Genomic DNA, 22,696 nt, shown 5'->3' with positions numbered 1-22,696 from the left:
ATGGCGGCGGCGGGCGGAGGCGGAGGCGTGGGTGTGGGCGTGGGCGGGGCTACTCTCGGCCGAGCGGCTCCTCTGGATGAAGCTGCCTCCTCCGTGAGGATACTGCTCGGTCTCCAGGGTGGAGGAGGAGAAGACGTACGAGGCCAGCCTCCTCAGCTGGTTGGGGCGGCCGTGATGCCGGTCCTCTTCCTGCAAACAGACCAATCAGAGAGGGGGGCGGAGTTAACACGTGGAAACAGACGGCTTGTAAGAATAAAAGCTGGTCCTACAGCTACATCAACACAGATTAGACTCCCTGGCCTCGTGCCCTCCTCCCTCTACAGACGTTAGACAGGACATGAGATCTAGAGCCTTCAGCTGGAAGGTCACAGCTCAGAGGAGAGGCTCTCTAAAGCTACAGCTACCACATGCTACAAGGAAGCTACAGGAAGTTAGCATGGTGTGCATCCCTTTAGCTCTAAGAGGACACAAAGTCAGCAGCACGAGCACAGACTGGATGTGAGACTAGTCTAGGACAGTCTGGGCCTGGACAGCCTGGTCCTAGTCTGACTTCTGGAGGAACATAAATGACCAGTGGAGATGCAAAAAGAAAAGAGGGAACACAAAAGAGAGATGGAGTCATCAAGCACACAAAACACAGACACACGACGGAGGGTGGGTACAGGGGGAGATACGTCTGAACAGAAGGAAAAGAAAGAGGAGGAATGAGAGAACAAAGGTAAAGGACTATTCCTAAACTGTGCTTACCCCGAAACATCACTTTATTTCTTCTTGTCTTGTCCCAATGGCACCCTCGCTCTTTTCTCTGTCTCCTCAGGTGAGTCAAACTCGACATACTGTGTACTTTTAAAGCGATAGGTTGGGGGCAAAGGCATCAGTAGTTATGTGGAGGGGTGGGTGGGTGGTGGGGGGGCTGGAGAGGAGTAAAAAGAGAATGGCAGTCCTGGACGGCTGGCGGCAGAGGAGCTGGCTCTGAGTCTAGGGCGGCGTGAAAGTAAAAGACAGTGGAAGCAGAGGGAGCTAGAGTACGACTACGAGCAGCAGCAATGGACCAACACCACGTCCTAGCAGTCAACACGTGCATGAGGAAACACAGAGCTCAGCTCAAAGAAACAAAAACAAGCAGCCACCACATCCATGAGGAGGTCCTGCTGAAGGAAAGTTCATCATCCCACATCCCACAGCCACTATTAATCCAGTTCACCTCCGTAGTGTTTGTCTCTGCTCTGGTTTCACCAGCTCATTGTCTTTAGCCGTTGTTAGCGTGACATGTGCTTGTAGCTTGTAGTTTGAATTACGCTAGGATGGCATCAACGTATGTATGAGGAAAAATAACTTAATGCAACAACAACTAATCAAAAGATGAAGGGAATATTACAGGGGCTTCTATCACTGTTTACACACGGGGCGGCCATCTTGGAAAACCTGACTTCTGGGACGTTCCAGTTGAAAATCCTGACTTCAGAGTCCAAATGGAACGCAGACAGGTTCAGTGGTCAGGGTGTCGAGGGTCAGGGTCTGGGGGTCAGGGTCCGGGGTCGGGGTCTGGGGGTCAGGGTCTCGAGGGTCGGGGTCTGGGGGTCAGGGTCTCTGGGGTCAGGGTCTCGAGGGTCAGGGTCTCGAGGGTTAGGGTCTGGGTCTGGGTCTGTGTGTCTGAGTCTGGATCTCTGGGGTCTGGGTCTTGAGGGTCAGGGTCTTAAGGGTCAGGGTCTGGGGGTCTGGGGTCTGGGTCTGGGTCTCTGTGGTCTGGGTCTTGAGGGTCAGGGCCCCTGGGGTCAGGGTCTGGGTCTGGGTCTGGGGGGTCAGGGTCTCTGAGGTCTGGGTCTGGGTCTGGGGGCCAGGGTCTTGAGGGTCAGGGTCAGGGTCTGGGTCTGGGTCTCGGGGTCAGGGTCTTGAGGGTCTGGGTCAGGGTCAGGGTCTCTGAGGTCTGGCTCTGGGTCAGGGTCTTGAGGGTCTGGGTCAGGGTCTGGGTCAGGGTCTCTGAGGTCTGGCTCTGGGTCAGGGTCTGGGTCTGGGTCTCTGGGGTCAAGGTGTTGAGGGTCAAGGTCTAGCTCTGGTTCAGGGGTGTTGGACAGAGACGAGGATAAAATAAGAGAGTGAAGATGGAAAGAAATGAAGGGAGGAGTCAGACTCTGGTGGAGCGGCCGTTTCATTGACTCATCTCTGGTTTTTGTTTTCTTGTTTTAGGTTGTTTCTGGTTCAAAGCTACAGACTGAGGAGGAGGGTTTGTTCAGGGTCAGAAGATTCATGTGGACTCTGAAGGATTTATTTCTGAAACATCTTCCTCCTGGAGGACGAGGACGAGGATGTTTCCTCCGTCTCTGGTTGGTTTGCTCAGACCAGGTTCATCACATATCAGCTGAACAGATCTGTTCAAAGACTCGTTCTGTATCGGGAGGATGATCAGACAGTATCAGGACTTTCCCTTCATCATGTTTTAGTTTCATGTTACGTTCTCAAATACAAACTAAAATAAAATGAAGTGAGAGAAGAGGAAATAAACCGTTGATGGTTAATGGAGTTTGATTTCTTTATTCATGTGTTTAACTGAAGTTGTGTTTTCTTGTTTAACGACGAATCCGTCTCTACTAAATGATCACTGTTCATTTGGTTGGATTATGTCAGAATTTGAATTCTCCCTCAGAGGTTAATTAACTGAAGAGATTTGTTAAAGGGCCCAGGAGGAGGAGAACGGTTAGTTGATGGTCTCTACTAACGAATCAGTCTCATCAGGAAGGGACTGAGTCTTCAGTGAGTCCATGTTAAACATGTCGACATTAAAGGGAGAACAGAAACCTCCCAGAGCATCTGTGTTTCTCTGGTTTCATCTGGTTCTTTATATTTTTAATCTGTACACCGTGAACGTATTGACAGTGAAGAAATCTTGAATTTCTACAAACCAGAGGCTATGATTATAAACCCTGATGATGTTCATGTATTTCCTTTGTGACATCAGATGTAGTCATGGTTTTATATCCTTAAAGCTGGTTTGCATGGCTTAGTTCATCACCTCAGTACTCGTAACCGTTTACATTCCCACATGATAAACCTTCCTTTCCTCTTATTTCTGTTTATTAGCTACAACACCATGTTTTAGATCTTCAATCAAACCCAAGCTTTTTTCTGAAAACCTGAGCAGCCAGAAAACAGCCACAGATGTCAGGTACTTAGATGAGACCACCTGACATCTAACCTGGTCCAACATCAGACTCTAAACTCTATGAACATTTGGTTCTGGAATAAAACCTCCGTAAACCGTCCCACAGAGCAGAGTATCTCCGCCTCTCTACCACAGAGTCACTGTTAATCTACTGATGAGAGCTGGGCTGCTTCTCCAAGTTCATAAGAGTCACAAAAAGAACCCGTGTGTTTGAGGCTGAATGAATTTTGACAGTTTTGTTTCGAAACCAAACGGCTGCAGCTCAGACACATTCATTCACATCCAGCTTCACGTCTTCATCCTTTACACCCGTTCATCAGCAGACAGGAAGCTGATGTCAGCTCAGAGAACACGGCCATGAATACAGTAAACAGTACACCCTCAGAGGCCACGCAAAGACCCACAAACACCTCCACCTCCACATGGACGTGGACGTGGACAAGCTCCCAGAACAGAAACCATGACCAGTGTGCATGTGTGTGTGTGTGTGTGTGTGTGTGTGTGTGTGTGGATGGAGTGTAAACCATGTGTGTAAACCATGTGACCACAGCTTGTCACTGTGACTCTAAAGCATCAGAGAACATGTGAAAACAGCATTGGAGCATGAGAGAATGAAAACACCAGCAGCAGCATCATAACTGACCTACAGCTGCTCTTCACCATCCATTCATCCAGAATACGACAACAGTTCAAAGCAAAAGATATGAAAAGATATGAGAAATGAACAAAAATATATCAAATAAAACAACAACAACAACACAACAACAACTGCTCCAATGATACATAGGAAATAACAGCATCGTTCTCACAGCTGGACCAGAAATAAAACAGGTTTAAAATAGGTTGATATGTGGCACAGGCAGTCGTGGAATAAATGAAGCATCGGCTGAAGCTCTTAATATATAATACATAATATATAATATAGTGTATATAACCACATATCAACTCAGTTAGACCCAGACAGCTGACATGCAGAACCACAGAGGTTCTGTGTGTTCCAGTGGTGTCTTTGCATTAAGGGCACGGCTCCACCAGAGGGCGCTGCTGTGAACGGCAGTATTATACACTTTATATATAATAAATTCAACTGTGTTGCCAGTTTTCATTTGAATAGAGTTGTCTACCTGACTAGTGTCAGATTCAGGACTTCACCACTGGACCAGAAGTTGGAGATAAAAGTTTTAGGAGGATTTAATCATTTCTCAAGAGGGAAAAGACAAAACTAGGACATTCAACCAGGAGACGTTTAAGGAGAAAACTTGTTAACAGGGAGCTCATAAAAAGGAGCTGGTGAGTCTAATTGATTTTAATATAAATAGAACTGATCATGTAGTTTTGTCTGAATTATAGTGGGATTTATGTAACTGGTGATACATGTGTGGAGCTGTCCACCTGTCTGTGGTGCTGAAATGTTTGGCTGTGGTATGTTGTGTTTGGTGACTTTGTGTATTGATTGTTGTGTACTGAGTCGTGCATTGTGTATTTACTGTTGTCACGTTATTGTTTAAATGTTGAGTATTAGATATAGTGAGATGTTGAACACTGCCATTTGGTGGTGCTATTGATATGATGATATATGTTGTCAGATTGGCACAGTAGTGGTTGTTTATCAGTTTAATGGAGCTGATGCCTCCCAGCTTGAAGGACCGGGCCTGAGTCTGACTCAGGTCTTTCTGGGTGGAGTTTGCATGTTGTGTGGCTTTTCTCTGGCTACTGTGTTTGTGTTGTGAGGGGGTTGATTGTGGTATTTCTGCATTATAAGATTTTCCTTCATGGCCGCACCAGAATTTCGAAACCAAAGTCGCCACTGGAGTGTTCACACATTATAGATCATCACTAATCATCCAGGGATCAAGACTCTGTCCACGTCTGCTCGGGGTGGAGCTTATGACCAATACTGCAGCCTCCAGCCACCAGGGGGAGCTCTACTAGCTAGCTTCACTTTATGACACAGTTGTCAAAGGCCTGCGGGCCTAAAGAGGCCCAACAGAGGGTCTGATCTGGCCTCAGTATCAGTGACAAAGTGACAAAAATGACATCATGTCTGTCTGTAATTTATCCACTGGTTTAGTCAGAGAATTAACAGAACACAACACTGAGACCAGGACTAGACAGACCCAGGACTAGACAGCAGACAGACCTGAGCCCAGATTATTATTATATGGAAGCTCATTGTTTATGTTAAAGGATAATTTATTAAATGTAAACTTTCTCCTAATTTCCTTGTTCTTCTTTGCACTAAAACAAATAGTGGTCTTTACTTTTAGGTTGTAGGATATCAATGATCTGATGATGACAAACGGTCTTAAAGCATTTTATTTATCTGATATATGAGCTCTAAGTATTTTTATTTCCCTGCAGTCCTCCTGGAGCCTGAGGACGATGAATGAGTGAATGAATGAGTGTAATGACTGCATGAGGCAGGGGTTCAGCTGTGAGATGAGCTGCTGCCGTGAAGCTGCAGACAAACTCCTGCAGGAGTCCGTCTGCCTCCAGTCACTGTGATGTGTTTAAAGGTCAGCTCCAGCATGAGCCACATGTTTCAGTTCTCAGGACCTGAAGCCTTTAGTTCACCTGCTTCCTCTGGATCAACACACTCAAACTACTGGGAGCTCGTTTAGATGATGGAGCCTTGTTCCATCCCCTTATTAAACTAGATCTGTATGGTTTAATCACATTACTGATCTCCTGAGACGCTGTTATCAGCTGGAGGAAGGCGTCTCTTTCATTGGTCCCTTTAGTCTAGACCGGATCCAGACTACAGAGGACAGACAACCTCGGGTCATGCTGGACTTGTCCTTTAGGTTTCATGTTGGTGGGCAGATAGATGAGGAGGAACGGCTCCAACTCGATACCAAACTGAATCTGAGTCCGTCCACTTGACTCATCCGTCCACCAACATGTGGTCGGAGAGACGAGCTCTCCCCTAAGTGGCTGGCTGGGTCTCTTACCGGTCTTTGAGGTCCAGTGGGCTCAGATTCTCGTCGGCGGGGGCGTCCCGACGGCAGCGAGTGGCAGGGCGACTGGACGGGGCTCCCACCGCTCCTCCTCGACGCCTCCTCCTCCGTTAACGTTAGCATTGCCCGGCTGCTGTCCCGGGTGTGAGTCTTTGGACGAACCACCAGCTCCCCCGCTGCAGGACACAAGAAGAAGAACAAGAAGAAGAAGAACAAGAAGGCTTTATTTTATTGTTACGTCATTGTTAGTGCAGTTTAGCAGCTCTCATCCTATATCGTATTTATAAATATCTCTATCTGATTTATAAAATATCTTTATATTTTTGTGTATTTTTCTTGTATTACTTTATTCTATTTGCATTTGACACAAATTTGACTTTATGGTAGAAACAGCAACAAAACTATTTCCCTGAAGGATTAATAAAGTTTTCTGATTCATACACAATAAATACAGTCTATACAATAAAAGCACCAGAAGCACAGAGATGAATGGAACTGATACGAAATAGCAGAACGACTGTGAACGTGTCTCAGTTTGTCCAAGTAGCGTTAGCATTAGCACAAAGAAACCAAGAGGGACCAGTGGAGACACATAAAGTATCATCACACTCTGCAGGAAGGAGTTTTCTTTCCAGCTTCAAACAGCACATGAACCAAGCCAAGCATACGTTAGCCGGGGATTCTGCTAGCACTTGGGCTAACGCGGCTAACAGCTGGAGACAAACCAAGACAAACCAAGACAAAGACAAGCTGCCAATGCTGCTGCTAATATGTGTCCACTCCTGCAGCCACTGTTCACTGGGAGACACTGTTCTCAATAAGAAGCGTCAGCTCTCCTCTGGTTGGACAATGTCCACAAGTTAGTTTGTCTCCATAGCAACAGGGACACATTAATGTGGACACATGTTGGACAAAGAAAGACACAAAAAGTTGATGAGTTGAACGTGTTGAGTTTAATCGACACGTTCAGTGCAGATATTCTCTTCTTCCTAGAGTCTGTTTGCTCATCAACAGTGAAACGAATCAATAGAGATTAAACATGAAGATTTAATCTGATTAATCTGATTAATCCACATCATCCTGAGATTAATCTGATTAAAGGTTTAATGGTTCCACAGCTCTAAAGTAGGAACTTTATGAACTGAGGAGCTGTGTGGTTGATACAGGTTAGAGTATTGGTACTAGAACTGAGATCAGCATCCAGTGTTCTCTACTGTTCTCTACTGTTCTCTACTGCTCTCTACTGTTCTCTACTGTTCTCTACTGCTCTCTACTGTTCTCTACTGCTCTCTACTGTTCTCTACTGTTCTCTACTGTTCTCTACTGTTCTCTACTGCTCTCTACTGTTCTCTACTGCTCTCTACTGTCTCACTGCTCTCTACTGTTCTCTACTGCTCTCCTACTTTCTCTACTGTTCTCTATGCCTCACGTTCTCTACTGCTCTCTACTGTTCTCTACTGCTCTCTACTGTTCGTTCTCTACTGTTCTCTACTGCTCTCTACTGTTCTCTACTGTTCTCTATTGCTCTCTACTGTTCTCTATTGTTCTCTACTGTTCTCTATTGCTCTCTACTGTTCTCTACTGCTCTCTACTGTTCTCTATTGCTCTCTACTGCTCTCTACTGTTCTCTACTGTTCTCTACTGCTCTCTACTGTTCTCTACTGTTCTCTACTGCTCTCTACTGTTCTCTACTGCTCTCTACTGTTCTCTATCGCTCTCTACTGCTCTCTACTGTTCTCTACTGTTCTCTACTGCTCTCTACTGTTCTCTATTGCTCTCTACTGCTCTCTACTGTTCTCTATTGCTCTCTACTGTTCTCTACTGCTCTCTACTGTTCTCTACTGTTCTCTACTGCTCTCTACTGTTCTCTACTGTTCTCTACTGCTCTCTACTGTTCTCTATTGCTCTCTACTGCTCTCTACTGTTCTCTACTGCTCTCTACTGTTCTCTACTGCTCTCTACTGTTCTCTATTGCTCTCTACTGCTCTCTACTGTTCTCTACTGTTCTCTACTGCTCTCTACTGTTCTCTACTGTTCTCTACTGCTCTCTACTGCTCTCTATTGCTCTCTACTGCTCTCTACTGTTCTCTACTGCTCTCTACTGTTCTCTACTGCTCTCTACTGTTCTCTATTGCTCTCTACTGCTCTCTACTGTTCTCTACTGTTCTCTACTGCTCTCTACTGTTCTCTACTGTTCTCTACTGCTCTCTACTGCTCTCTATTGCTCTCTACTGCTCTCTACTGTTCTCTACTGTTCTCTACTGCTCTCTACTGTTCTCTATTGCTCTTTACTGCTCCTACCTCCAGACCGGAGCCTCCTCCTCTCCTCCTGCTCCTCCAGGGGCCTCAGTTCCTCGGGCTCCTCGTCGGTGGTTCCTGACGTGGTCGGATGGAAGTCCTTTAGCTCCGCCTCTTTGTCGATGATCACCCACTCTTTGCTGTCGAAGTCCTCCTCCTCGGCCAGCGGGACGGAGCGGATGAAGGCGTTGCTGTGCGCCTCCTGGTCGACTGACGCCACCGACACCTCCTGGCGGCCGCTGGCCTGGCGGTCTCCACGGCAACCGGGGTCGACTGACAGCATCTGAGCCGGCTGGGACGAGTAGACGTGACGGGACGGAGAGCCGAGCATGTCCATCCTGGACCTGGAAGAGACAGGAAGAGACAGACAGAGACAGACAGAGACAGGAAGAGACAGGTTGATGAGTCAAATGATTTTCACCCTCACAGTTGTTTGTGTCAGAGTCTCCTCCAGCTGGATGTAACTGAGGTTAAATAGTCCAGCGCCTCCTGGTGGATCATTAGTTCAACAAGTTATTTAAGACCAACTGATGCAATGAGCAGCTTCTCATCTCCTCCACATCCCGTGGTGGTGGAGGAGATGTTAGTCTGGTGGAGAAGGGTCAAATCATTGGCTGCATCAAGTAGAGGAAACATCTAGAAACCACTAAAACTGGCTTAAGAACTTTATTATATATTAGGACAGTGGAGAACCATGGTCTTCCAGGAACAAATGTGGTGGATGTAACTAATAAAGTCACTTGTAATCTGACTTAGTTGTTTTTAAAATCCAGTAATTGGTAAAGCAAATAAGTTACTTTAGCATGAGAACGATGCTGCTGTTTCCTCTGTATCATTGGACCAGTTGTTGTGTTGTTGTTGTTGTTGTTGTTGTACTTGAGATCTTTTTGTTCATTTCTCATATCTTTTCATATCTTTTGCTCTGGACTGTTGTCGTATTCAGGATGACAGGACGTGTCTCTGAGTGTCTGACCTCTGTCCATAGCCGTCCACGCGTCCCTCAGCAGCAGACAGCCGGTCAGACTCGGGGCTGTTGACCCGCCGGTATCTCAAGGACCGACCCTGGCCCGTGGGCGACTCTGGGACCACGCCTCGGACCGGAGACACTGGACACGCCCCCCGACTCGCCTCCTCTTCTTGAGCCCCCTGAAGAATGGAAACTCAAAGTGTGTCATAGAGCAGACTCTAACAGACGGATCTGAGTGTGAGACACAGAGCGCCAGTCATAAAAAAAAAACGTAAGAACACTGAGTCAGTGCAGGAGGCAAGAAATGAGACAACTGGACTGGAGAGTCTCCTCAACACGCTTCAGTTCTACAGGAGAGTTGGAGTTTAAAGAGGAACCCATCACTAGTGTCTGTTAATGACCAGATACTGACTGTTGGACCCTGCCCCACCACTATCATCCCATCATCAGTTATCATCAGTTATCATCAGTTATCATCAGATATCAACAGATATTATCAGATACCACCAGTTATCATCAAATATAATCAGATATAATTAGTTATTATCAGTTATCATCAGATATAATCAGTTATTATCAGATATTATTAGTTATTATCAGATATCATCAGTTATCATCAGTTGTCATCAAATATAATCAGATATCATCAGTTATCATCAGTTATTATCAGTTATCATCAGATATCATCAAATATAATCAGATACCATCAGTTATCATCAGATATCATCAGTTATCATCAAATATCATCAGTTATCATCAGATATCATCAGATATCATCAAATATAATCAGATACCATCAGTTATCATCAGATATCATCAGTTATCATCAAATATTATCAGTTATCATCAGATATCATCAGTTATCATCAGATATCATCAAATATAATCAGATATTATCAGATATCATCAGTTATCAGTTATCATTAAATATCATCAGTTATTATCAGATATCATCAAATATAATGAGATATAATTGGTTATCATCAAATATAATCAGATATAATTAGTTATCATCAGATATAATCAGTTATATTTAGTTATCATCAGATATAATCAGTTATTATCAGATATCATTAGTTATTATCAGATATCATCAGTTATCATCAAATATAATCAGATATCGTTAGTTATCATCAGATATCATCATATGTTCAGACTTATGTCAGATTACGTCTCAGTCTAGAGGTTTTTAGTCCTCTATCAAACAGTCTCTCTGGGTGAAATGTGGATGATGTCTTTAAAGGACTGTCCCTGTCCCTCAGCAGTATCTGGACTGAAGAGCTGGTTCTCCTGTGTTGGGTTCATGTGTTTGTGGATGACTAGTTTTGTTTCTCACTCATAGAACTGAAGACTTTTAAATGTAGCATGACCTGGACCTGGACCACTGAGAACCTCCACAGTCCACATATCTCTGGCCCTGTCTCACATGCTAACATGCTAGCTAGCGGCTAACACGTTTAACCTCCCCTGGTTGTTATTAAAGTGTCTGGGTATTGTCCCGTCTTATCTGTGCAGACCTTGTTCAGACTGATCCTGAGTCGGTTGCGGTTGAAGTCTGTGTCCTCCCAGGCCTCGCCCGGCTCGGCGGCCTGCTGGACACCCGTGTCCCCCGGGGGTCGGCTGGGGGGGGCTGGGGGGGCATTCTCCTGATCGCTGAGATGTTCATCCTGCAGAACGTCATCTGTGTTCTCCCTCTGCAGGTCTCCAGGAACTGGAGTCACGATGGCTCTGTGGACACAACATCATCATCATCATCATCATCATCATCATCATCATCATCATCATCACCACCATCACCATCATCATCATCATCATCATCATCATCACCATCATCATCATCATCATCACTATCATCATCATCATCATCATCATCATCATCACCATCATCATCATCACCACCATCATCATCATCATAACCAACATCATCACCACCATCGTCATCATCATCATCATCATCATCATCATCATCATTATCATCGTCATTATCATCATCTTCATCATCATCATCACCATCATCATCACCATCATCTATTCTATTCTACTCTGTTCTATTCTGGTGGTTTTGGTTGTAGACCAGAATAGAACAGAGTAGAATAGAATAGAATAATAAGAGATGCTGCTCCTCACGGTCACAACAACACTCCACACAAATAATAAAAAACACTCACATCCACACATAACATACAAACTCAGCCCAGCAGCGGTAAAGAGCAACAAGAGAAATGAAATGACTTCAGAGGACTATTGAAAGTTTAGTTTGCGGCGTGGCTCTCTTACCCCACCATGGCGGCGGTGGGACGGGTGTTGTGCTGTGGTTGGGTGGAGGCACTGGTTGACAACGTGACATCACTTCCTCCCTTCTCCCAGTCGAAGGGCTCGTTCTCCGTGATGATTCGCTCCTTCATGCTGTTCTCAAAGACTGACATCAGCAGCTGGACAAAGGAGACGTGGACGTTAACGGAGGTCCAGGTTTCAGCTCAGAACCAGAGGCTCCCCCTCAGGACTCCTACCTACCTGGTAATCTGGTTTGGTGTAGTAGTCCAGGGCCAGGACATGCTCCAGGAAGACACTGAACTCTGAAGGCATGTGTTTGAGCAGCATGCGGTGGTCGTAGCGCTCCTTGATCTGACCCACTTGTTCCTGGAAAAGACATAGAGAGGAAGGTGTGTGTGATGGTGATGAAGATGAAGGTGGTGTCTGATCTACATGTCGCAGCGGAGGGACGGAGGTCTATGAAATACCTTATCTTTAATCTTCCTCCACGGCAGCTGTCCTACAGCAAACTCCACCAGCATGTAAAACAAGGACCACAGGTCGTCATGGCGACCCATCTCCTGCAGGAGGAGGACAGACACACAACGTCACAACAACATCTGTCTCAGTGTAGGATGTGAGCGTTCATTCATTCATTCAGACTGGTTCAGTAGCAGAGAACAGTCTCTTCAGATTCAGGGCGGGTGGAGCCCGGCTGGAGGCTGGAGGAGGCCTCCTGGTTCTAACGTCCAGACCAGGAGCCGGTGGAGACGCTTAATGTCCAGACAAACTAAATGATGGATGGAAACACTGGATGTGAGCAGTAAGAACCAGTGTCAGGATGATCGGGTCTTTTGGTTCCTTTCTCCTTTGTCCTGTTTCCTGCTCTAGTTTCTCATCAGGTGTATTTAAGTCTGGCTTCCTGTCTTCGTCTGGCTCCACTTGTGTCTTTTGGAGGCTTTGGTTCACTGGATCATTGTAAGTTTTCATTACTTTGTCCCACCTCCTCACCTCCTCACACATCGCAGGGAGATCACAGCCTCAGCGTGGTGCACAGCATCATCCCCCTGCATGACCCATGTCACTTTCTGTAAATGTTAGATCCTAATTTTCAACCTGTCAACCTCAGGGTCACCATCAGTCACCCAATGCAACTCTGGACTCACGTAGTTTCTATATTTATACACTGGTTTACTGATGTCTGTATTTGTAGTTTCTGCATGTGCTGCACATGTGGCAGAGTGGACAAGAAAATTCAGACTGAGACTTTAAACATGAACACTTTTAAATCCTTCCAGGTTTCTATCTATGGTTCATCTAAACCTGTGGATGCAGAGGTGAAGCTACCAACAGCACTGACCTTGTTTTTATGAGCGTTGACTGAAGCGTAGCGGACCGTCCCTCTGAAACCGGCCACAGTCCTCGGCTGAATGGAGAATAAAGGACAGTTAGTCAGCAGACGTCTTGGACTCACGCTCGTAGCAGACAACAAATAAAAACCTAGAGACTAGAGACAACTGTCAAGAGTCCAAGCGTTAACATTTTTATTATTCATTTCTTGTTTGTGATGAGGACATTAGTTTGTCACCATAGGAACCACTCACATCCCTGGGTAACCATGGAGATGATGGAGAAACGGGAGGCATGCACGTCAAAATCATAAGTCCAAAGGAACTGTAAGAAAAAAAATAAACAACACTGAAACGTAAAAAAAGGCAAAAATTATAGGAAACAAACCAGAGACACAGAAGTGATGACGGAACAAATAATACAAACTGAACACGATGCAAACTCAGGTAACAAAGTTCACACTCCAGACATTTACCAACGGTCCATAGAGACAAACATTTATTTTCATTGTTCATTATTTCTTCATTTTGTGATTAGGCCACATACTTTAACATTACAGAGTAGAATAGTTTGGTTTAAATGTTTGGAGATGAACCAACGCTGCATTCCAGCATCAGAACCTCATCCCTCCATGAAACATGGGGGCGCTAATGTCCTGGTTTGGGCCTGTTCTGCTGCATCTGCTCATCATTGATGGACCAATGAACTGTGAATTCTACCAGTGAACTCTGAAAGAAAATGTCAGGACATGAGTCCATGAGCTGAATGTGAAGAGAAACTGGGTCATGGAGGAAGACAAGGAGCCCAAGAACACCAGTGGTTCTCCAGAAGAACCAGATGAATGTTTAGGAACAAGTCAAAGTCCTGACCTTCATCCAGTAGAAATGTGGTGGAAGGACCTTTCATTGGACTTTCTATGGCTACTCTCAGGACTACTCCTTCTTTTCTCTGTAGTTTTGAGTCATTTTGAAGTAGAAATGTCTAAATCTCTGAGTGGTGATGACAGTAACTAACTGAAACACTGTTATTTATTGGGGGGGGGGGGGTGTTGGGGGGGGGTGGGTCCTTTCTGACCATTGAAGCTGACTCAGCATCTAAGAGAGAGGAAGAAGGAAAGGGCCTGAGATGCATGTTAGCATCAAATATTAATGACTTCTGAACAAGAGGAGGAGGAGGAGGAAGAGAAAGAGGAGGAGGAGGAGGAGGAGAAAGAGGAGGAGGAGGAGGAGGAGAAAGAGGAGGAGGAAGAGAAAGAGGAGGAGGGCTGATTAAATGGAGTCTCTTTGTCACATGTTCACTGATCTAAAAATATACTGAGACATATATCATGAATGAGAGATGAAGGAGTCTCAGAAACAGGAACCTGATCAGATGAGGATGGATCTAGAACTCCTCACCAGGAACTTCTAGGACTAAATATCTGATCTGTTGTTGGTCACAGAGAATCTGATCCAGACGTCAAGAGACAAGATGTTCAGATAAAGATTAAGAGCTGCAATGCACCAGACACACCCACGAGTTCCTGTCTCTGGTTCTTCTAGTTCCTGTCTCTCTAGTTCCTGTCTCTCTAGTTCCTGTCTCTCTAGTTCCTGTCTCTAGTCCATGTCTCTGGTTCCTGTCTCTCTGGTTCCTGTCCATGGTTCCTGTCTCTCTGATTCCTGTCCCTGGTTCCTGTCTCTCTGGTTCATGTCTCTCTGGTTCATGTCTCTCTGGTTCCTGTCTCTCTGGTTCATGTCTCTCTGGTTCCTGTCCCTGGTTCCTGTCTCTCTGGTTCATGTCTCTCTGGTTCCTGTCCCTGGTTCCTGTCTCTCTGGTTCCTGTCTCTAGTCCATGTCCCTGGTTCCTGTCTCTCTGATTCCTGTCCCTGGTTCCTGTCTCTCTGGTTCATGTCTCTCTGGTTCCTGTCCCTGGTTCCTGTCCCTCTGGTTCCTGTAGAGTGTTTGGGGGGGTCTTACCGGTCGGACCTCCCCCGTGGTGTTGGTGTACTGTCGGGCCAGACCAAAGTCCAGCATGTAGCACTTCCTGTAGGTGGAGGGGAGGCGACCCATCGCAAAGTTGGACTGGAGAGAAAAACACAGGATGGGGGGGGGGGGGGGGGGGGCTTAACAGTTATTATAATAAAATCATAATCAACATTTAGAATCAGTGTGTTTGAATCCAGACCCCCCCCCTATTCATAGAGAGGTGCCTTGGTACCGGCTTGATGTCCCGGTGCAGGAAGCCCACAGAGTGGATGGCTTCGATGGACTCCAGGATCTGCTTCCCCAGCCTCAGCGTGGTGCTCAAGGTGAAGGTTCCTCTGGGCTGACTCCTCCTCAGGTCGGCCAGGTTACGGCCCTGGGACCACACACAACGACAGGAATGATTACAACAACAACAACAACAACAACAACAACTGAGATACACATGTCACATGTGGGACATGTAATCAATGTTCTGTTCTAATAAACTTCACAGTCTATTCTGGACAACAGAGGTCAGACCAATATGGCCTCGTCATGTTCACAGATAATTCATTGACATCCATTAAACCCAGAAATGGAGGAGATGTTAGTCTGGAGGAGAAGGGTCAAATCAGTGGCTATATCAAGCAGAGGAAACATCTAGAAACTACTAAAACTGTCTTAAGACCTTTATTCCAGACTGGAAAGATAATGGAGAACCATGGTCGACCAGGAAGAAATAAATCCTGATTGATGGAGAAACGTTTGGAAGAAAAGCAGCAGTAGAACTCAGGGCTGTGTTTAATAGTGGAAGGAAGAGCATTTCACACCATGGACAATGTGACGGGAACTCAAGGGACTGGGACTGAACAGAAAACCACTGATCTGGGAGGACAACCGGGAAAAAAGGCTCCAATCTGCCATGGAGCAGCACAAAGACTCTGGAGACATGGAGGGGGGGGGCTGTTTTGGCCGGGTGGAGCACATATTTCATGTTTGTGAACGAGTCAACACAGTAAAACCGTCCCGTCTGCAGTCGCCCACGATCTGACTCACCTGAAGCTGCATGACCACGTAGTTGAATTTGTCATTTCTCCCACAGCCAATAAACTTACAGACGTGGTTTTTACCTGAAAAACGAAACAAATAAAAGAGCATAGGTCACTTAACTCTCACAGGAGAATACATCTACATTCATTCTGAGTCACTTTGGGTGTAAAGTGGAAGCTGCTGAGCCTCGATGGACACGCACACTCTTCCAGCTGTGACATAACACTGTTACACAATCATGTTTATATTTAGCATAAATTTATGACGTGTTAGAGTTGTAGTTCCTCCATCCTAACCATGAGTCCTGCTACACTCTGCAGACTCACAGCAGCTAGCGTAGCTTACTGTTAGCCTGGGGAGCTTCCATTTATTTATTTAGTTTAGTTCAGTTTTAAACAGCAAATGGAATTCTGGGGAAAAACATAAACGGTGGAAATATATTTTCATTCTAAGGGAGTTACATGAGAATCAGACTAAAGCCTGGTGATGGAGGTGTGGTGATGGAGATTGAAGCCTGGTGACGGAGGTTGAAGCCTGGCAACTCTTACCCTGTAATTTCTTCAGCACCGCCACCTCCATCTTGAGCACCTGCTTGGGTTGCTGTGCTGACTCCACCTTCAGAGCCACGTTCTCCCGGGTCAGCAGGTCCAAGGCCTCGTAGATCTCCCCAAACCCCCCCCCACCGATCTTCTTCAGCTGGGAGGAGAACAACAACACCCACCTGTCATCACACCCGCCAGTCTACGACAAACTGCATCTGAAACTCATTCACGGCCTCGGTCTCTCCTGAGAGACGAGACTCTGAAGCCTCTATGATACGGTGGAATCTCTGTGGTTTTACTGTGGTGGAGGAATCAAAGCTGGAACACAGTTAAAAATGCAGCATTTACTCAAACAGAGCTCTGATTGGTTCAAAAAGCTGCTGCTGTCCCAGGAATGATGGAGGGTTGATACATCAGCAAGAGTCAGGACGAAGAGTCTAATTTACTTTTCTAAGGTGGTGGGGGCGCCTTGTTTATTCCCATGTTCTTTCTTCATCATAGAATAGAACCATCCACCATCTCTCTACACTTCTTGCCTTATTTCCTTGTTCTTGAATATTCATCCTTCATTTCTCTTGTCGTTCATCCTGTCCTGTGGGAGCAGGACGGACAGAAGACTTTTTACATTTTTCGTCCTCACTCTATTGCGTGTCGGACCTCGTGGTTCAGTGGAGACATTAAATTGATCAGTGAAGTGCAAACAGCCTACAGGCTCCACGCTACAATCTGATTGGCTGAGACAGAGCTGTGTTACATAACTTCTTATATCAGAGACCAAAGCTAGACGGCTACAGCAGTGAAACATGAACTGACTGGTAGCTGAATGAGCTAACTGAGCTAACTGAGCTAAATGAGATCAGTTCATGTTTCAGGTGATGATGCAGTCGACCACTTTACTTTAAAAAACTCAACTTCATCATCATTTACATCTCAGACATGTTCAGACGAACCCAAACAACAGTAACTTGACTAAAAGAATAAAGGAATAGACTTAATATTATATTAATATTATTATTGATAACTATTCTCAACTGCACTGGAAACTGTTCTTTAAGGTCACAGCACATCTTACTGCCTAAAGTTAGAACAGAAAAAAGCTAAATGGTTTTCAGCTCCTTCTGCCTGGAACATGTTCGACGACTCACCACTTTCCATCGGTCTTTGACCATGCAGTTTGGTGGCAGGATGTCGGCCTGCTCGGACGTCCCATTCATGTTGGCGTTGTCCAGGAGGCTAGGGACTATGCACTGCATATGCCAGCTAGACAGAACACGAGCAGCTCCCTGCTTAAAACTGCCATTTATCTGTGAGGGGGTTGGGGGTGGAGGGGGAAAGGAAGGAAAAGCAAGACTGAGCCGTCAATATTCCTGAATATCATCGTTGTGCTTGTGCATCTTTGTGAGAGTCCCGGTCCAACCACAGCTCTGTGCCGGGACAGTCACACAACAGGCATTACATGGCTGGCTGCCATTAGAAGCCATTCTTCAGCTGGATCAGGCTACAGGCCGGTGTGGTGGGTTGCATTTGGGGGATGAGGTGGGGGGGTTGAGGGTGGGGGGTTGATGGTATTTGCAGTAACTGGAGCAAATATCATATTTGCAGAGGCATCAGCCGGAGGAGCTCAACCTGACCACAGCTGCAGGTTTGATGCGTTGACGCCATCATCTCAAGCGAATCATCGGGTTCAGAACAGGTGGATTTTAATCAGCCAAACTATGAGCACATCCCACCAACGGGATCCCACCAACGGGATCCCACCAACGGGATCCCACCGAGGACTGACGGGAGTCCTGGAAACCTTTCTAACGTTTTGAGGAGTGTTCTTCTTGAGAGTTGGATGTTCACATCGATACCATCCACATGCTTAGCTCAGCATAAAGACTAGAAACAGAGGACAGGGGTTAGAGCTCTGCTCTGTCCATCACATGCACTACTTAAGATCACCAGTTAACACGGTGTCACATGGTGAAGTCATAAAAAATATGTCTGTTTTTTAGCCTGAGTTAAGGTTGCTGCCTATAGCTTCACATTTACTGTATAGATGATGTGTGGTAACAAGCTTTGCTTACCATCAACTTTCTGCAGGAAAAATAAGAATATTTCCACAAATGTTGAACTATGCCTTCAAATAATGTCATTCAAATGAGAATGGCTAGATGGCTATAAATGGCTAGAAAGAGAATTTCACTGCAAGTCTCCTTCCTGAAATAATATTAGAACCAGTTCTGATATTTGAGAACAGCCTGAGAAACATTTAGTCTGATAGAATCTGACCCGAGCTTGCAGCAATAAACTTTACTCTGTGCAGACATTGTTCAAAGCGTTCTTCTGTTTTTAGGTTACTCCACAAGCTTGAATGCTCCAGCACATGATGTGGGTACTGTTTGAGACTGGGTGGATTCTTATACTGGTGCAGTGATAAAATGCTGTAGGAGCTGGACACTCTGAACTACACAGCCATGGATGTGGATGAAACACTTCCACCAGAGGCCTGCATCTCTCTCAAAGCTACACTCACCTCTACCCAGCCGCCACTTTAGTGATCTCCTGTCCATCTGAACTTAACTCCGGGTTTAACATATCTAGGGGGGGAGGGGGCTCGTCAGCTGTCAGTGGATTGGTGGGGAAAATCTTAAGTTCAAAGTGATGCATGTCAGTCTCAAACCATGCTGTTCTGCATGCAATGCCATGGGCCGTCAGTGCATGCAGAGCTCAGGCGGACTGCAGATAGTAATGGAGAGTGTCCGCTTGTTGCCAGTCAGACCACCTCTGATAGAGGACTGGACAGACTAGGAAGGAGGGGAGGGGCTTCTCTGCAGCTTCAGCGATACAGATGTGATACAGATGTGTGCGACTGTAGCACTGGAACTGCAGTGAAGCCTGCTGTAGCCTCAACACGCTGCTGAGCCGCCAATCACTGCAGACGGCAGGACCACACAGTTCCCCTGGAGTCACTACAGGTAACACTACAAGTAGACCTACAGGTAGAACTACAGGTAACACTACAGGTAGACCTACAGATAGAACTACAGGTAACACTACAGGTAACACTACAAGTAACACTACAGGTAACACTACAGGTAGACCTACAGGTAGAACTACAAGTAACACTACAGGTAACACTACAGGTAGACCTACAGGTAGAACTACAAGTAACACTACAGGCAACACTACAGGTAGACCTACAAGTAACACTACAGGTAACCCTACATGTAACACTACAGGTAACGCTACAGGTAACACTACAGGTAGAACTACAGGTAGGACTACAGGTACAACTATAAGTAACACTACAGGTAGAACTACAGGTTACACTACAGGTAGGACTACAGGTACAACTACAAGTAACACTACAGGTAGAACTACAGGTAGAACTACAGGTTACACTACAGGTAGAACTACAAGTAACACTACAGGTAACACTTCAGGTTACACTACAGGTACAACTACAAGTAACACTACAGGTAGAACTACAAGTAACACGACAGGTACAACTACAAGTAACACTACAGGTAGAACTACAGGTAGAACTATAAGTAACTCTACAGGTAGAACTACAGGTAGGACTACAGGTGGAAGTCCAGGTAATATCACAGATAGAACTAGAAGTAGAAGTAGAAGTAACACTACAGGTGTATAGGTGGAACCAGATAGATAGATAGATAGATAGATAGATAGATAGATAGATAGATAGATAGAGGAGTGGTCTAAAGTCTAGAACTCAGAGAAAGTCTGTGGCCCAGCAGCGGTGTGACCTGGTGAGGTGACGCATCTCAGCAGCTGATCCTCACAGACACTTTCTCTAGAAAACAAACTTTCTCTTTCACCTACAAGTCTACTCATCTGTAACTGGGGGAGGAGGAGGGCGGGGGGGCTCTGCCAGAAGCTGGGTTTGCATCATTCCAGTTTTGACCTGATGAAGTCAGTCAGAGCTCACCATAGTTCTGAGCTCCCGGAAAACCTGACGGTTTACAACAAATGCTGAGCGGGATAAAACCCTTGCTGTTCCCTTGTTAGCCTACAAGCCAAAGCAGAGGGCACAGTTAACCAGAGCTGGACCAGGACACAGACCATGACCCAGCGGTCCACAGCACCAGGGTCCAACTGCACTCTGGCCTCCTCAGACCCCCACCCTCCCTCTCTGGGGGTCTGAGGGTCTGAGGGTCTGAGGGGTCTGCGGTTGGATCCCAATGATCATGTCCTGGTGTTCCAGTGACGAGGATCATGGAGGGGGGGCAGGCTGTCATTCAGATCCTCTAGACGCAACTAATGATGTTGTGATGCCTCATTCACCCAAACCCTGAACACATAAAATGTTACTCACCTCCAGCAGATGCTTTCATTCCAGACACGTCTGACATCTGGGATAAATGACTCTACGAGTCCAGCTGTCTTAGTTTCACCACGTTTAGTATAAAATATATAACACACACTGCCTGCTCAAAACACAGTCACCACCTCCCCTCTAGTGTGTGGATGGAGCTCCTCCCCTCTAGTCTGTGGAGCTCTTCCCCTCTAGTCTGTGGAGCTCCTCCCCTCTAGTCTGTGGATGGAGCTCCTCCCCTCTAGTCTGTGGGCTGAGCTCCTCCCCTCTAGTCTGCGGATGGAGCTCCTGCCCTCTAGTCTGTGGGCGGAGCTCCTCCCCTCTAGTGTGTGGATGGAGCTCCTCCCCTCTAGTCTGTAGGTGGAGCTCCTCCCCTCTAGTCTGTGGGCGGAGCTCCTCCCCTCTAGTCTGTGGATGGAGCTCCTCCCCTCTAGTCTGAGGGCGGAGCTACTCCCCTCTAGTCTGTGGGGCTCCTCCCCTCTAGTCTGTGGATGGAGCTCTTCCCCTCTAGTCTGTGGGCGGAGCTCCTCCCCTCTAGTCTGCGGAGCTCCTCCCCTCTAGTGTGTGGATGGAGCTCCTCCCCTCTAGTCTGTGGGGCTCCTCCCTTCTAGTCTGTGGATGGAGCTCCTCCCCTCTAGTCTGTGGAGCTCCTCTCCTCTAGTCTGTGGATGGAGCTCCTCCCTTCTAGTCTGTAGGTGGAGCTCCTCCCCTCTAGTCTGAGGGCGGAGCTCCTCCCCTCTAGTCAGTAGGTGAAGCTGCTCCTCTCTAGTCTGTGGTTGGAGCTCCTCCCCTCTAGTCTGCGGAGCTCCTCCCCTTTAGTCTGTGGAGCTCTTCCCCTCTAGTCTGCGGAGCTCCTCCCCTCTAGTCTGCAGAGCTCCTCCCCTCTAGTCTGTGGGCGGAGCTCCTCCAGCTTTGATCCAATAAGAAGCTTCTCCAGTGTCTCCAGATTTCTTCCATCCAGGGTTTTTAGTTCAGATCTTGTACTGATGATGTCAGAGTCTGAGTCTCCAGCTCATCCCAAACTTTCTCTATGAGGTTCAGGTCTGGACTCTGGTCTGGTTCATGCTCCCTGAACCACTATCCTTCCAGTCTGTAATAAAGTTCTTAAGCCAGTTTTAGTGGTTTCTAGATGTTTCCTCTGCTTGATGCAGCCAATGATTTGACCCTTCTCCACCAGACTAACATCTCCTCCACCACCACAGGATGTGGAGGAGATGAGAAGCTCCTCATTGCATCAGTTGGTCTTAAATAACTAGTTGAACTAATGATCCACCAGGAGGCGCTGGACTATTTAACCTCAGTTACATCCAGCTGGAGGAGACTCTGTATTTGGCCAGTCAGTGTATAACTGTATATCAGTGTATTATATATATACTCTAACTGTCCCAGTTGACCGGATGGATGAATTACTGGCAGCTCCACTGAGTCTGCTCAGATGGAGACTCAGCTCTGTACCATGACGATGACTCTGAGGTGTTTTGGTGACTCTTAAAGGAAAATAACAGGTCATAGTATTTTAGTCTCATTCACCGTAACGCTGTAGAACTTTTTATGAACTCCTCAGGATTCTGAGCAGCAGCATCAACGTGAGTTAGTCAAGATGTTTCAATGAATCCTAATAATGAGAAATGGTCCTGATAGAGGAAAATAACAAACAGTGAGAGCAGAAATGATGAGAACCAAGGAGGGAATAGAAGACGTCTGTGCATCTATTTTACCACATATCCATATTTTATCCATTTCATCCATATATATATATATATTATATAGTGTTATACTATATATATTTGTATATTGTTTAAATACTGTGACACCCAGAGACAGATTTACATTATTAGAGAGACTGAAGTCA

At 46.1% G+C, this 22,696-nt stretch overlaps 1 protein-coding gene across 3 annotated transcripts in view; it reads right to left on the bottom strand.

The window, feature by feature from the left end:
• ttbk1a (tau tubulin kinase 1a) overlaps positions 1-22,696 on the bottom strand; it is a 36,444-nt gene that overhangs the window by 10,919 nt on the left and 2,829 nt on the right. For 2 of the 3 annotated variants that reach the window (XM_047577515.1, XM_047577514.1), the window contains exons 2-14: positions 17,666-17,824; positions 16,527-16,674; positions 15,985-16,058; positions 15,182-15,322; positions 14,941-15,045; positions 12,996-13,061; positions 12,124-12,216; positions 11,897-12,022; positions 11,660-11,814; positions 10,900-11,110; positions 9,389-9,561; positions 8,419-8,759; positions 6,112-6,293 (exon numbers count right to left, since the gene is read on the bottom strand). In XM_047577515.1, coding sequence (XP_047433471.1) covers positions 6,112-6,293; positions 8,419-8,759; positions 9,389-9,561; positions 10,900-11,110; positions 11,660-11,814; positions 11,897-12,022; positions 12,124-12,216; positions 12,996-13,061; positions 14,941-15,045; positions 15,182-15,322; positions 15,985-16,058; positions 16,527-16,674; positions 17,666-17,773 — 1,923 coding nt within the window. In that variant the 5' untranslated portion in view covers positions 17,774-17,824. Of the gene's footprint in view, positions 1-6,111; positions 6,294-8,418; positions 8,760-9,388; positions 9,562-10,899; positions 11,111-11,659; positions 11,815-11,896; positions 12,023-12,123; positions 12,217-12,995; positions 13,062-14,940; positions 15,046-15,181; positions 15,323-15,984; positions 16,059-16,526; positions 16,675-17,665; positions 17,825-20,457; positions 20,481-22,696 lie in introns of those variants that run through there. The other variant, XM_047577512.1, reaches the window with a different exon arrangement.

Source organism: Mugil cephalus, chromosome 2 (genome assembly GCF_022458985.1).
Source record: "Mugil cephalus isolate CIBA_MC_2020 chromosome 2, CIBA_Mcephalus_1.1, whole genome shotgun sequence".
Classification (NCBI taxonomy): domain Eukaryota; kingdom Metazoa; phylum Chordata; class Actinopteri; order Mugiliformes; family Mugilidae; genus Mugil; species Mugil cephalus.
Note: the sequence above shows the minus strand (reverse complement) of the source record. Positions and strands in the feature narration are given on the sequence as shown.